General features: G+C 36.4%; 1 protein-coding gene across 1 annotated transcript in view; it reads right to left on the bottom strand.

Moving 5' to 3' along the window:
• Positions 1-16,213, bottom strand: part of unc-13 (protein unc13 homolog) — a 1,321,962-nt gene that overhangs the window by 1,038,493 nt on the left and 267,256 nt on the right. The window contains exons 10-11 of the mRNA XM_090372343.1: positions 13,528-13,798; positions 3,728-3,871 (exon numbers count right to left, since the gene is read on the bottom strand). Of these exons, the coding sequence (XP_090228469.1) occupies positions 3,728-3,871; positions 13,528-13,798 (415 nt within the window). The remainder of the gene's footprint in view (positions 1-3,727; positions 3,872-13,527; positions 13,799-16,213) is intronic.

The following is a 16,213-nucleotide window of genomic DNA, read 5'->3' as shown; positions in this document are numbered from 1 at the left end:
GTACTATAGGTTCTAATACCTCTCGTGTTTGGGGTTCACATAAAAAAAAAAAAAAAAAAGAGTAAATATTTTTTGTATTGACATTTCTAAGTGTGGGTAGTTTCTGCCTGTATTCCATGTCTGGCTATACAATCATATTCTATTTGCTATCCTTCCTCTTAAATCTTTTCAACACTCTGAGCTATTAGTGCAATAAGAGGGCAGGAGTGTCTATTGCTGTCCTAAGTACTTACCTGACTTCACCTCCCACGGAATACAGGCAGAAACTACCCACACTTAGAAATTTCAATATAAAAAAAAAAATATATATATATAGAGAGAGAGAGAGAGAGAGAGAGAACCAGATCTAACAGATAGGAAATTGAGTATGGGGTTCTGCAAAATAGAATTACTTAGGGGTGCTGTTATTGAAAAAAGGTCGAAAACCACTGTTATGGAATCATATGAACAGTCACGTTCATATGATTGTATATGCGGATGACCTGGTAATATTAATTGAAGGCTCTACACGGTTACAAATTGAACAACGATCTAGTGAAATAATAAAAGATCTGCATGCTTGGTGTGACTTCCAAAAATTAACAATATCCAGGCCAAAAACAAAAATATTATTGCTAAAGTGGAACCTATCTGTTCGTGGAGAACCGCACGTGCTGATTGGTTGTGAAAGTTTAAAGTCCGTTAAGAATATTAACTATCTTGGAGTCTTCATTGAGAGAGGTTATCATATCAATTTTCTATCTAAAAAGGTTGCAAAATTTGTCAACATAATGGCAAAATTTACTAGGAAGAATTGGTGTATTAGAGTAGGGCACTATCTCTTCTTTATGACTTTTTTCCTTCCTATTATATCTCAGCTTGGATAGACTGTTCATTTTAAAAAATATAAAATGAAAACTGTATTCCATTCAGAGGATGATGCTCCTGAAGACTGTTCTAGTTTGTAGACCTCTCTCCACTGATGTGCTACAGATTGTCACAAGGAAAATGCCAATTGACTTCTTTCTGATTTACATCGTAATGACTTTCAATAACACACAGCATGGAATTCATTTTATTAATTTTGAGTTGGATTTGATCCTAATGATCCTAAAAATTAGGCCAAGTGAATCATAGATATATTAATGACCCTTTGGAATCATATGTGGGCTAAATCAAATAAAGATGAAATAACTCATAGGTTCTTTCCCTCCGTTGTTGATGTTCTGCCAGAAAAATGGTTTGGGCCTAATCTATGAACTACGTTTTTATTAACCAGTCATGGCTCATTTTTAGCAAAGTTGAATCAGCTGGGTGTTTTGGAAAGGTCGCAGTGTCACTGCACAGCTCTGGAGACATGCAGTCATCTTTTATGTTATTGTCATGAGTACTTGGATCTCAGAAATGAATTTTTATGTGCTAGTCCTAATCTTGCTCACCTGATTGAGGGCAATGAGGCTCAAATTAATTAAGACTGAGGAAGATTTTCAGGCTTTTCAAAAATTTTCCAGGAAATTATTCCAGAGAAGATTAGTGCTGCTTGAATTTGAAGAAAGAACAATAGAAGGATTATAGACGATCGACATGAAATAAACAGCATAATTAACCTAGTAGTTAATGATCATCATGTTCCTTTGTAAACAGGCTAATCTTATTGGACAATATGTAGTTACTTGTGACCATATTGTTATTTGTCTTCATCCCATACTGACTTCGTGGAGATCAGTGGCTCCTTGTACCATGTTTGATCTTATTCATGTCATATGGCTCATTGTGCCACGTGCTTGTCCTGTGGTTCCTTGGGTCACAATTTATATTTCTGTACATCATATGAATCTGAATATTATCTGTACATCATAAATCTGTACAAAATATATATGTATATAGCAGAGTTGCCAGTTTTTGGCTAGGGGCTGCTTGCTAAAAAAATGAAGGGAAAAAAATGAAATGTCCACAATAATGCCTAAATACTTCTCTTCTTTCACCATAGGAATTTATGCTACTTTTATTTTTATCTGAGGAGGTCGATTTAAATCTAATTTTGAGCCAAAAAGAATAATTTTAGTTTTGAAGGTACTAATTGTTAATTTCTTATTAAACATCCAAGTTAACAGATCTCTTAGAAGGATGTTAGCATTAATTTCTAAATTCTGCCGTGACTATCTACCAACAATAATAGTGAGAGCATCTGCATAAGCTATAATCTTAACTATCAAAAGTACGGGATAACCATTTTGTAAGATTATATTCCAAAAGAGTGGTCTAGGATGAATCCCTGAGGACATCGTCGTGATACCTGCCTGGAGACTTGCTGATATTCTGATTTATAGTTATTTTTCTCTCCCTAAAGTAACTCCTAAAAAGCCGGTAGAGTTGGTCTGAACAATTAACAGAATGAAGATGTTCAAAAGCGCTCTCTCACCACAGGGTGTCGAAAGTGACCTCAAAGCCTATAAAAATGGCTAAGGTATATATGGAATCAGAATTTTCTATAGTTTGGACAAATCAACGAACACATCGTCAGTAGATTTACCTGAATGCAGGGACAAAACCCATATCGAGAGGAAGAAATTAAATTGTTTGTAACCAGAATATCAGCTAAGAACAAAAGCCATTAAATTCCCAAGATCTGCCAAAAGAGCAATGGATCTGTACAATCAAGAATCTTATACCGGTTTATCAGGTTTTTGATTAATTTTAATAAGGCAGTTTTCCAAAGAGAAGGAAAAACTTTCTCCTGCAAGCTTTCATTAAAAAGGGCAAGCAAAATCATGAATTGTGCTTGCCCTTTAATGCCCTTAAATGAAAAAATCTAAGAATAACAGGTCAAGCCCTGGCTATTTCTTTAATTTAATGTTCTCAGTCATTGAAAGCAGTTCCTCCAGTGTGAATGTATTCCCTTCCAAATTTTATCGATAATCCTTATTCTCAAAATTAATTATTTTTGTGTATTTCAGAATCATTCACAATGTCATCATCAGGAAAAAATCTTTCTAAAACTGCATTGGCCATATCTACCCAATTCTCGGTTTCAATAGAACTGATAATAAAATTTCAGTATATTTCTGGAGCAAAAGTATAAAGAAGATGCCATCGGTCAAAATTTCCAGTCGTTTGCACAAAGTTAATCCCGATTTGTTTTTTATATGTAGCTATTTTCCTATCATACATTTTCTTAATTAATCTGTACTGGTTATAATACTGACCTACTTCAGCTGCAGGTCAATGTCCATGCCTCTGATACTGTCTCCTAGTCTTGTGCACCTGTCTCCTGAAGGTGAAAAGTACAGAACACCACCAAGAGCATGGTCTTGATGAGATTTTCTTCTTTTTGGCAGATTTATAAACAAAGCAGCCTTGATCACAGCCACTTGAATCTTTACAATTCAATCAAAACAACACTACAGTTAGATAAAAACCCAAGTTCAACTTTTAGGGTGATCCATTAAAATGGATGTCTTAAATGAGTCCCAGTTAATATTTTTTGTGGGAAATCTTACAAATTCCAAAGATGTACATGAATCAGAAGGTGGTGACACATCATTTGTTGCCGAAAACAAAACCACTTGATAGTCACTGGTAGTCCAATTTGAAATTGTTTTCCAATTCACAAGGTGAGTACCAAAGCTAGAGTTGGATAAAGTAACATCTATGTTAGTCTCCCCTGAGTGACTTGAGAATGTCAAAAAACTCTTGAATTATTTATAACCATTAACTTATGACTTATCAAATTCCCCCAGCAACTTACCACAAATATCAGATGAAGCACAATACCATAGAGGTAATTTTGCCATGACATCCATTGCAATTATAAGATTATTAAAACCCAACTGATAGAGGGCCATGTCTAAATAACTGAGCATAGAATTAAGATCTTTATGAGGACAATACACTGAGAAATAAAATGACAAGGCTGTAAAAGTTATCTAAACACAAGTTCTGCAAGTATTACAAAAATCATTAACTACTGTTATACCCAAGTTACTATTTATTATAATTATACACATCTTCGGATTAATTGAGACTGGTAACTCTAGTATTTAAACCAAATCGTACAACTTTTGATGTGAGATCTGGCTGCACCTTTGCAAAGGAAGGCTCCATGATTGATATTATGTCTGTTTCATTTTACTCTGCTGAAACTCTAATTTCATCAAAGGGGTCAAAGTTCTAGAATTCTGACCATTTATTTGCATTATGTTTATGTGCAATAGTAATTGAGTTGTAGCATTCATTATCATCAGTAGTCGGAGGAATCTTATTATTAATTGGCAGCCCTCATTTGTGCCTGTTTCAAATCTTTTATATTCAGGAGATGTGTCTGTCATCGATGTTCTCTCTTTTTCCTCATACAGTTTAAACATCAGGTGGGTTCCTCCCTGTGTGTCTGCAATTCTTCCCAGGAAAAGATAGGAGAGAGTATACACTGAGAGCCTTGTCAATCAATTCAGACATGGAGAGAATGTACAAGGCTCATGGGTAGAATTTTTCTCAGTGTGATCTTACTTTTTAACAGGAGAGTGTTTTTATAGGGATGAGATACACTTGAATAGAAGAGGTGCAAGAATATTTGCTGATGCTATCGAGCCAGTGATAAGTGAGTCATAAAACTGCTAGCTTGGGGAGAGGAGAATACACATACTAATAGAGTAACTAGAGCTGCAGGCAGAAATGAAAGTGATTCTTGCATTGCTACTAAAGTGTTTGGAATTTCAGGCACTGCTGTGGGACATCATGGAACAAATGAATACATGGATTGTGTTAAGGTAACTAAGAGAAAGAACACGTGCATATATAACTTAAATTAGGAGCAGAGTAAATAAATCTGACGAATTTGAAGTATTGATTAAGTCACTGAATGCAGAGGCATTGGTAGGGATAGTAGCAATGTGGTGTCACTCAGACATCATAAGGGATGCTGAATTTGAATATGGGGATTACAATGCATACAGGAAGGACAGACAGGACATGAGAAGTGCAGGGGTTAGGCTCTTAGTTAAGAAGAAGAAGAATATTAAATCTAAGGCAGTGCATCCAGTTGACTTGGGTGACGAGTGCAATGTGGAGTCAGATTGGTGTAATATAGGCCAAATGACTGTGAGGAGTATACCAAACAGCTATACAGAGAAATAGTGGGCCAGCAAATCAGAATGTATCATAATGGGGGATTTCAACTTTTCAGATGCTGACTGGAATTTGTGGATAGGTCACTCACACACTAGCAAGACTTTTGCACATATCTTGGATGACTGTTTTCAACAATAGCAAGGTAGAGAGGCAATAAGAGGAAGCAATACTCGATCTAGTTATCAGCAGTGAGTCTTCATTGATTAAGAATCTGGATTCATGGATTAAAAGTCCCACTGTGTGGCAGTGATTACAGTGTATGAATGTGGAATTTAATTAAAGGCACAACTACTGTCAAGGGCAGAGAAAGGCTTCTGCTTTCGTAAAGGTGACTACAGTGGTCTCAGACAGTTTCTAAATTATCTGCAGTAGGCCCAACTGATGTTACCAACAGCAAATTCTTAATGAGAAATATTTAGGGAAGCACATGGTTAGCAGTAACCCCAGAGTAACTTATCAACTATGCAGTACTACATTCAGGGTAGTGGAGAACGAAAAAAAAATTGGGAAGTATTTTAGCAGTCAGACATGAAATTTTCTGAGCAGCACAGACTTGCTGACAGGAGAGCTCATGGGGTTTTGTCAATGATATACAGAAACTTTGCTAGCAGAAATAAGGCCGTGGTTAGGCTGCATCTTGAGTACTATATACAGGTCTGGAGGATGAAAGATGTAGATCTGCTGGAACAGGTGCAGAGAAGGGCAACCAGATTGATGAAGAGAACAAAAGGGTGCTCTTACCTAGAAAGGCTTCAGTTCTGAAAATTGCAGCATCTCCAGACCACCCACCTGCAGGGAGATTTGATTGAGGTGTTTAAAGCCTTCACTGGATTAAGTAAGCTGAATATTAATGGTATTCTTGCACTTGTTGAGCTACATACTTGAGAGAGCATAAATTCAAGTTGAGAAGGGATGATTACAGGATAGATGTGTGGAAGTTTGCCTTCAGCCAGAGCAGGTGGTTGATTGTTGGAACAAGCTTCCATCTGTTCTTGCAGAAGTGGATGGTTGAATAAATACAAGGGAGAACTAGACAAATTCTTGAAGGGTATGGATGGATGAACTGGGTTTTTTTTTTTGGCTGATGCTATATAACCTTGTTTTCTTGCATCATTTGCCATTACTACAACTGGTGCCTCAGTAGCCAGGTGGGTAGCACACGCTTCTTGATTAGACTGGGGTTCGAGCCCGTGACTGCCAAATACGGAGGATGTGGAATGTCAGGGAATGACCACCGTGTATCCCCAGCCCAGGTAAAGGGTGAGGGTTGGCATCAGGAAGGGCATCCGGCAGTAAAAATTTCATGCCAAAACAGTGAAAACGCTGATCTCATATAATAATGGGAAAAAAGAGGGGGGGGGGAAAGCAAGATTACTACAACTCTGAAAACACGTGCTCACATGCGGGTGAGCTCTTGAATATAATGCTGTTGTAAGTCTGTATCCAAGACAAATAGTATTTAGTAATACTATTTGTCTTGGATACCTGTGAGAACTAAATGATATGAACCATTTGTTCGTTGAGGAAATAAATCCGTAAAAGTGGAATTGCATTCCTGATCTTATTTATCAACTGAAAACTAAATTTTTTATTATAAAGGTCATCTGTGATCTGATCTTTAGTCATCTCTTTCAGTATATTATAGATTATTATGGAAAGATAATCCTTAGGTACTCCAGGCAATCAATTCAACTGATACAAAAGTCTCAAAAGCAGTGATATTTATCCTGATTAGGAGTAGTTTCTAATACTACACCACCTCAGTTATGAGCCAACCTTAAGGATTTTATCTTTACATTTTTAAACTGTTTTTAGACTATTAGTGACCAAATTTGTAACTTCCATACACGTTTTGATCTCCCAATTTTCACTGGCTCTAAAAATAATTATGTTGTCATTTGATATTGAAGTGAAATACTTTTTTAAACTGCTGGCTTTCACAAGGTAACCTCTGCAAAAGTACATACCTAAGGATTACTCTGTAACTGTATCTCAGAATTGTCTTTTCCATGTATCTCTACCAAAGTCTGATTTACCCTAGTCTGATCTGCTCTAGATGGAAACAGCAAAAAATAAAGTAATACTCTATTGAATAATTCTGCTCTATTATTAACCTCAAGCATTTAACTTCTCATTTTCTACAACCAATGCTCTAATTATTTCCAGGTTAGACCATTTTATCCATAACATTGGTGACTTTATTGGTTTCACTAGATAAAAAGCTCCTAATGACTTTGCTCACATGCAAAATTACATCATACACTCAGGACACTTTCTCATTGCTATTCCTTATGCCCCTAATTGTCATTTCTATCTTTATCCTCTGCCGCAATAATTTCAGTGCCTACGAAATTATCATCTTGCCACTGGTCATTATGTCTGGCACTGGTGGGGTCAAAGTATGGGATAAGTGGTAAAGGGTAGATGGAAAAAACCCTTGCTTTTTGGTACAACAATAAAATACCCAAATCCGCTATCAGTTATTCATTCTGTCCCTAAAAGAGACATACCAGTTCCGGCAAAACCTTCAGAACTTTGATACTTCTGCTGGTTACTAAAGGAAGCACAGTGAATTTGAAAGTTACTGTATTGATGAAGTGTAAGCCAAAACAAAAAATACAACATTTTACACAAAGTGAACTAAATGATTTGGTAGTGATTTGAATCTACTCAAGAATTCAGTACAGATCTTAGGCTCCACATTGAATGATTTGGTTTTTTTTTTTTTTTTTTAGGAGCATTAGCAACTAAGGCCATATTGCTCCGGAGATATGCAGTGGTCATTCCCTGACCTTTCCGCATCCTCCGTATTTGGTAGTCACGAGCTCAAACCCAGGTCTAATCAACAAGATTTCATTGCAAGTTTCATTGCATTTCAATCACAGTCATTGCAAGATGATAATTTCTGAGCCTTTAGTCTCAGAAAGATGTAGAAACTTAGCTAATATTCCAGAGTGCCACAAAAAGCTCTTTAAGAAATCAAAGAACTATGAGAAGCCTGTCAATAACACTCTTAATAGATCCAAGAAACTAGAATCAACAGGTGGGTAAAGGGTCAGTTTCCTAAACAGCCACCTTGAATACTTTTGACAAAATTTAGCTTGATATGGGTACAGGGAAATTTATTTCTCAATTGAATTGAGTCATTACATAATTTCTGTTCTGTACTAAAGTAAATGGTTTAATCATGCATGGGTTATGCATGATTCGTCAGAATGGATGATTCTTCAATGGCAGCTCAATGACAAGCTCAAAAGGAATTTACTAGATAATGGGAACATTTTTCACTCAACTCTAGTTGCCTATTCCATACACTTAAAAGAAACATTAATTTTAAATTCTAGTTGGAGTAAAGTACTGCGATCATTAGCACATAGTTTGTGGTGATTTGAGGGTGCTAGACATATTCTTGTTCTATGTTCACACTTCTTGTTGAGTAATACACTGTTGCATTTGGACAAGTTGTGTTATAAAATATCCTTTGCTTTTGGTGAAAATTGAACAGCAGGGATAAAGCTGATTATTTGATTAAAAAGATATCTCCAAAAAAAAGGACTATTCTCACAGCTGGAAACAAAAATATCATTAGTGAACTACTTGTTGCTCTAAAATAAAAGTGTTTCTATCACTGAAACTAACATAACACCTCATTAAGACCATGGATAAACTGAGTAGCCGATTACAATTTCAAAATTTCTTGAGATAAGTGATGCTGAACTCCATGTCGTGTTTTACACAGACCACACATCTGAGAGTTGGTGCAAGCTGATACTACAACTTGTCTCAGAAAGTTGGTTTTTTTTTTTTTTTTTTTGTTAGTTCTTGGCAAATCGGCTTCTGTGGCCATAATGCACCTCCCAAAGTTTTTGCATTTTACTCTGATCCAAGCCCGAGGCAGGATTCAAACCCGCGACCTTTGGGTTGCCAGGCAGGCACTTTACGTAACCACCTGGCTAGCCCGGTTGGCTCAGAAAGAAGTGAATGTTTGGTTAACATTTAAGAGTGTTTTTAAAAACCCTCTGGAATAAATACTTTTTTATAAAGCAATTAGTACAGTGCAACAAGTATGAAAGTTAATTTCTGAATGGCCAAAATTTACTTGAACATAGATACTTTTACAGAATTTTGGTGCAGTTAGCAAACAGAATGGTGAAGAGCTTCACCAGAATATCAAGACTATGGAGTAAAAATACTAGTGGAAAACTGAAAGACACAATGATAGCAGATTACTGTTGGTGTTTGAAAAGGAATTCAAGTATGAACAACAAAAGAGTTTCCAATAAAATAAATTCATCCATGTGCAAAAAAAAAAAAAATTAAAAAATTCACTATGTATTAATTTAGTAGGGTGATTGAGTATATCTAATATATTACAATTTCTTTTTCATAATAATTTATACAGATAACTGTTGAATGTTTGACACACACCATTTTTTTTTTTATTTCTGCAAAAAATTAACATGATAAAGCAAAATCAATTATCTCTGATTCCCATCTGTCCTCCCATTATTTTCATCTGCTCCTTAATTACTTCATCAGTTACCATTCCATTTCTTGAATTAACCTATCCAATTCAAATAAATAAAGCATCCTCTAGTTTTTTGTGTTTTGGTCCCTTGAGCCACTTCACAGGTTCACTTTTTTTTAATAAGCCTGTTGTTCACTGTTGTTTAATAAGCATGTACACTGAGAATGACTCCAAAAAAAAGTAATAGAAAATATATACAAAAATTAGATAAAAAATAGACTGATTATGTGCTTGACTAGCAAATAGCCTATATAATTACCTCCTCACATAGATAACTATCTAATTCACCCTTGAATTCCTTCAACCTCAACTACCCACAGAGGACATCAACAACTTAGTGCCTGAAAGCAAACCTCCTGCAATCCAGTCTAAACCTCTTCAATGTAATTTGAACTTATGGCCCCTAGTTTTGGAATCATGTGTAATAGTGAAAACTGTCTTCATTAATTTTACCTCTTGCGGCATTATAGACATCACTCAGGTCTTATAGACATCGCTCCTCTACAATGCCTGGTTTCCAAGTGTAACCACATGTTATACAGGACTCACCTGTTTTGAAGATAAGTTGACCAGTGCTAATGAAGAGATCGGCCACATGGCAACCATAGCAAGAAGTTTGTTTGTTTCTTTCTTTCTTTAGGAGCATTAGCAACTAAGGCCATATTGCTGTGGGATATGCGGTGGTCATTCTCTGAACCTTTCCGCACCTCCGTATTTGGTGGTGACGGGCTTGAACCCCGGTCTAATCAAGAAGCGTGTGCTGCGCACTGCTGCTCCTTCTCACCTGGCTATGGAGGCGCTTAGCAAGAAGTAAAGGGGGCCAGTGATAACAACTAAATGTCATCATCATAACTTACTCAGTGGGAGCTGACAAGCATCGCAGTGAGAAGTACACAACTCTTCAGGAGTTGCTAACCTACAGCTGTGAGCCTCTTAACAATGAATAACAGCAGGAATTAAGTCTACAGGTTGCAGGTAGGAAAATGCAAGAGTCTGAAACATACACCCATGAGGGTGTTAACTCTTAAATCAGTGAAGCAGCACTTTCACTGCACACTCAGTGTATGAATTTCCTGAAGCAACACATACCTTTCGTAAGTCAGTGTCAAAAGGATGGTTGGTTGTTTTATTTTGTTTAATGACACATCAGCAGCTTAGGCCATAATGCGGCAAGTAAAAATAAAAACAGTACTAAATATATGTGGTAACCTATAAAGAGGCTACAATGTCAAGATGGTAAATATGATGTACTAAGGTATATAAAAAGCACTAAAAATAAAGCTAAATAACAAAATATAAAAGTAACGTAAATAAAATTCAAATGTGTGCATATAAAATAAGCAAGTATAAAAGATTAAACAAAAGGAAGACATTGTCTCTGTCATCTAAAATCTAGCTGAGTGTAAATGGTTCAGCCAGATTATTTAAAGCAGTAAAACATAAAAGATGTAAATCCCTGAACAGAAAATTAAATATAAACCACAATAAATGGTTAAAAGTTTTAACTATTTAACGTGGCCTATGAACTGTGACCTGCGGAAAACCAAGCAAGAACAACTTTCTCTTTCTCCAGACCCTGTGTAGACTGCGCCACTGCTTAATTATAGGCTTTCTGGTGTATTTGTGGCATGTCTGTGCCAAGAATCTTGCCATTGGGAAATTTGTATGCATATAATTTGCCTATAGCAGTGGTTTTCAACCTTTTTTTGATAACGGCACCCCTTAAAAAATTTATATTATATTGCGGCACCCCTACTCAAATATCTGCCCGTTAGATCCTGTGTGTGTGTGTGTGTGTGTGTGTGTACACACACATATATATATATATATATATTTGCTATCATATAAAATGTTATACCAAAGAGTTAAAAACAGATAAAATAGCGGAAAAATAAAAATACACTGGATGTGTGTGTGTGTGTGTGTGTGTGTGTGTGTGTGTGTGTGTGTGTGTGTGTGTGTGTGTGTGTGTGTACAAATACACACAGACATATATATAATACTAAAAAATATATATTCTATATGATAGTTATTATAATAATAATAATTATAAACAAAATTGCAATTCATAATACAAATTATATACTGTGTACTTATATAATAATTTTATTCTTTATATACAGGTACTAAATAAACATCAATTATGGATAACTACAAAATTAAAAACATACCGTACAGTGGAAGGTATTTAAATACTTGGTTTATAACTTTTCAATGAGATATTTGTGCCTGGTGTGATTTGCAGATCTTTTTGATATTAGGTAGAATACTGGAGAGACATGCTCTCATTTCTTCCTCAATCGTTTGTAGTCTTTCCCTCTTGTGAGCTTTTATAGTGGTAAGCACAGAAAACCTTACTCACATAAGATAGATGTAGAAAACTGCAATAGAATTACCACAGCTTTTTTTGCAATATGAGGATATTCATTCTTCATCTCTATCCAGAATTCTTCGATAGCCTTCTTTATGTTTTAATTTCAAAATGCCATCATTACGTATTTCAATTAACTCCTCCTGATCTATGACACTGAGCTTAGAATGGCTTGAAACTGATGCCATAAATGGGTTCCTCAACCAGTCAGTCTTCGGTACATAAGTTTGGAAAATAGTACTGAATGTTTTTTTCCAGTGCTACAAAATGCTCAGAAATCAATGGTATTATTTCTTTATTCTTAGTTGTAGCAACTAAGAATAAAGAAATAATACCATTATTAGTTGTAGCAACGTGTGGAAGCATCTCTTTACTTCCTTTGCTTTGCTTCTACTTTGCTTCCCTTCACCATGGTGATCCACAATCTTAACTTATCTCTCAGAGCTTGGATTCTCTCAGTTGAAGATAAGATATTTTCAACTTTGCCTTGCATACTGGAATTAACTTTGTTTAAAGTTTCAAAGATATCAACTAAATAAGACAATTTGGCATACCAATTATTATCTGTAAGTAACATACAAAATTCTTCTTGCTTTTCAATGGCAAAGAAAGAATGAATCTCTTCCTTCAGTTCAGATACTCTTGACAATACTTTGCCTCTAGAAAGCCATCTTGCTTCTGTATGAAGGAGAAGATTAACATGTTTTGCCCCAACGTCTTCACAAAGTTTGGCAAAAATACGTGATTTAATAGGCCTACTTTTAATATAGTTAATCATTTTCGCAACAGTGTCTAGCACATTTTTCAGATCACATTTTTCCCAACCAGCACTTCACGATGAAGAAAGCAATGTACTGTTATGACATCCCTGTTAACTTTCTTCACTAAAGATACAAACCCTTTCACTGAGCCGACCATTGATGGAGCACCATCTGTACAAATTTCCACACAAGATTTCCAGCACAAACCATGAATTTCCAAGTAGGTACTTAATGTATTGAAAATACCTTGGCCTGTCGTTGTTGTTTCTAGTTCTTTACAGCAAAAAAATTGATCTACTATTTTATCGTCATGGACAAAGCGAATAAATGAGAGTAGTTGAGCCTTTCTTCCAATATCAGTTGATTCATCTACTTGGAGTGCAAAAATTTCACTTTTCTTCACAGAGGCAAATACACTTTCTTCTATGTCTGCCGACATATCACTAATCCGTCTGCTAATGGTATTATCGGAAAGAGGAATATTTTTAACTTCATTTTCTGCTGTGCTTCCAAAAAGTGCCCTTACTATAGCAAGCAGGGAGGATAAGTGTCTCTGCTTCTGTGTGAGGCTTCATATTTTTAGCAATTAACTGAGCTACTAAATAGCTGGCCTCTTAAGCTTTATTAGAAACTTTGGCTATTTTCTTAAAACTTAGACTCTGTTTTCTATGGTTATTTAAAAGTCTCTCAAAGTACACTCTAGGCTTGTTAGCCAGATGGCTATGGTTTTGGGTTAAATGTCTCTTTAATTTACTAGGTACCATTGTATAATATGTCATCACAAATAACACATTTTGGGCTAGGACTATCTTTATCCCCACACCAAGTAAATCCATATTCCATATAACTGTCCAAATACTGACGATTTCTCTTCCTCACCTTCACAGCAGACTTGCTCGAAGAGGGAACAGTTATAATTATTCCTTCTTTACTGGAACCTCCACCTTTGTCTGCTTTTTCGTTTTTACCATAATCATCTTGATGTTTGTCTTCTTTTTTGCCTTCATGACAATCATCTTCATGTCTTCTTTTCTTAATAACAAACTTGTCCATCTTACTATCAAGGGTATTACACTAACTGAAATTTGTGTTTTCACGGGTCATTACAGTACAGGTATATCAGCTGATCAGTTTTTCTTGTTTTGCACCGCGCTACTTCTGCCATCTGCATACCCTACCACTCTATATTAACTTCTGCTTGCCGAAAAGTTGTTGTTTGTTATTTTGGTTTTAGGAGCATTAGCAACTAAGGCCATATTGCTCCATGATATGCGGTGGTCATTCCCTGACCTTTCCACATCCTCCGTATTTGGTGGTGACGGGCTCGAACCCCGGTCTAATCAAGAAGATTGTGCTACGCACTGCTGCTCCTTCCCACCTGGCTACGGAGGCGCCCTGAAAAGTTGTGATTCTTTCGTTAGGTTGGAAACACTACGTGAGCTCACATGCTCTCATTTTACTAAAGCACATTTCTGGAGGTCACGACCATAAAACAATAAAAATAATTTGCACTTTCCGGTGTATTGGGCTTGTCTGTTAGCGCATCTAATTATAAACGGGTAGTAAACTCAATCTAATTGCATTTGCGATAATACCGATAGCTGGAATTCTATGGGTTATTATTTTCTATGGGTTTTTATGGTGAAATGCATTTCCCTTTCCATGAAATCTTCAATCATATAAAAAACTTAAATAAAATTTCAATCTTCTCTTCATTTCTATTTTTTAAGCTTCATAAACTGTGACATAAATTTAAAAAAAAGAAAGTTTAAGTAACTTAAATCCAAATTATGCAGCACCCTGGCTGAAAACTGGCCTATAGTCTGTATAGGGGGACAGACAATGATTATCCAGGGGAATGTCTGATTTGGCAGCAGTAGAAGCAAATTTATTTCCTCTGATCCCTATGTGGTTCAGCAGAAGCCAATGTCATCTGATACAACATACAAAAAGGGAGAAAAGTGTCTGCCAAATCTGGGACAGGACTGGATGAGGGTTATTCTGTACCAATAATAAAGCCTGTAACATGCTTGATGAAACAGTATATATTATGTACCTTTGGTAATCACTATCTATAATGTGATCAATGGCTATTTCTATTGCATGCAAGTCTGAAGTATATATGCTGGTTTCTTGTGGAATCTGTTGGATACTGTTTTGTTTGGCAGGACAACAGGTGACCCCCACATACAATTCTGACTTCGAGTAAGCTGTGTACACTGGCAGAAAGTCTGAATATTGTGCTCGACGTTATGCAAAGAGTTGATGGTAGACAGTTGGTGGTATTGCAGTCTTCTCCCAGATGGTGAGGGAGAAGTCACAAGTTGGAAGGTGGGTATGCCAAGGTGGAAGGAATTGCCTTAGTGATGATTGGGCAATATTGTCTACCATCATGTTTACTTCACTGAGCAGTCCTGGAAAAGAATACCAAAAGGTTGGCTGGCAGTCAGATATACAGATTTTTCCATCATGACTCAAAAATTGATACTCATATCCCCATATGAGCATCAATAGGGGATTTTGGGCAGTGATTTCAATTTAAAAGCATACTGTAAGGAAAATTGCTTATGTTGAAGAGACATGGGTGATTCATTTGCTTCGACGTAAACACTTTGGACAGGTGGTGTGAAATGCTCAAGTGGCAGTCCAGATGGCCTGGATGTAACCACCGAAATACACAATCTCTAGTAGAAGCATAACCCTTAGAACAATATTTGAGTTTGGAACTGACAAGAGTTTGGTAGAGACAAAGAAAGGTACAGTGATCTGCACTTCAACAAAGTTCACAAAAGGGAACGAAGGATGTTAAGCCCTTTGACAAATATGTTCTAGAAATGCAGTGTGTTTCTGCTATAACAGGGTGCTTTTTTGCCCAACCCTTAATTCTGGTCAGGATTAAGTTTACATTTGTGGTAAAAGTGCACACAAATGGTCTTCTGTGACAAAAATTTGAACTCATTAGCTAAAGACCAAGACGATCAACAGCTTTTTGCAGTTACCCTTCAATGAGCATGAATGAGAGAATACTGTAAAATCATCAACATAGAGGTCATTGTTTACTGTTAGTAGAAATTGTTCTGTGATAGTTTATTTATGTGGAAAAGAGTATGACACTTAGAAAGGAACCCGGTAGCACTCCCTCCACTTGGAAAAACAATTGATAGTGTGGACCCTAAACAAACTTGAAATTGGCAATTCAAAAGAAAGTTTTCAATAAAAATAAAATTACCCCTAAGGCCAAAGTTATAGAGGTCCCACCCACCGTGGAGCCCAAATGGAAAGCCTACTGCCTGGAAAGCAATACATGTGCTCAGGATTGGGACACCAGGGCTACCCAGACACTATAGTCACACCGCTACCAGCATGAATCCTGGCCCTCAGACAATGAGGGTAGTGGAATGGCATTGACATGGCTGACCCAAACCCAATAGCTGACTGATCCTGGCA

The sequence above is a fragment of the Mastigoproctus giganteus genome, chromosome 4 (genome assembly GCF_048544385.1).
Source record: "Mastigoproctus giganteus isolate SK-2022 chromosome 4, ASM4854438v1, whole genome shotgun sequence".
Classification (NCBI taxonomy): Eukaryota; Metazoa; Arthropoda; class Arachnida; order Uropygi; family Thelyphonidae; genus Mastigoproctus; species Mastigoproctus giganteus.
The sequence above is the reverse complement of the archived record's forward strand: the minus strand, read 5'-3'. Positions and strand labels throughout refer to the sequence as shown.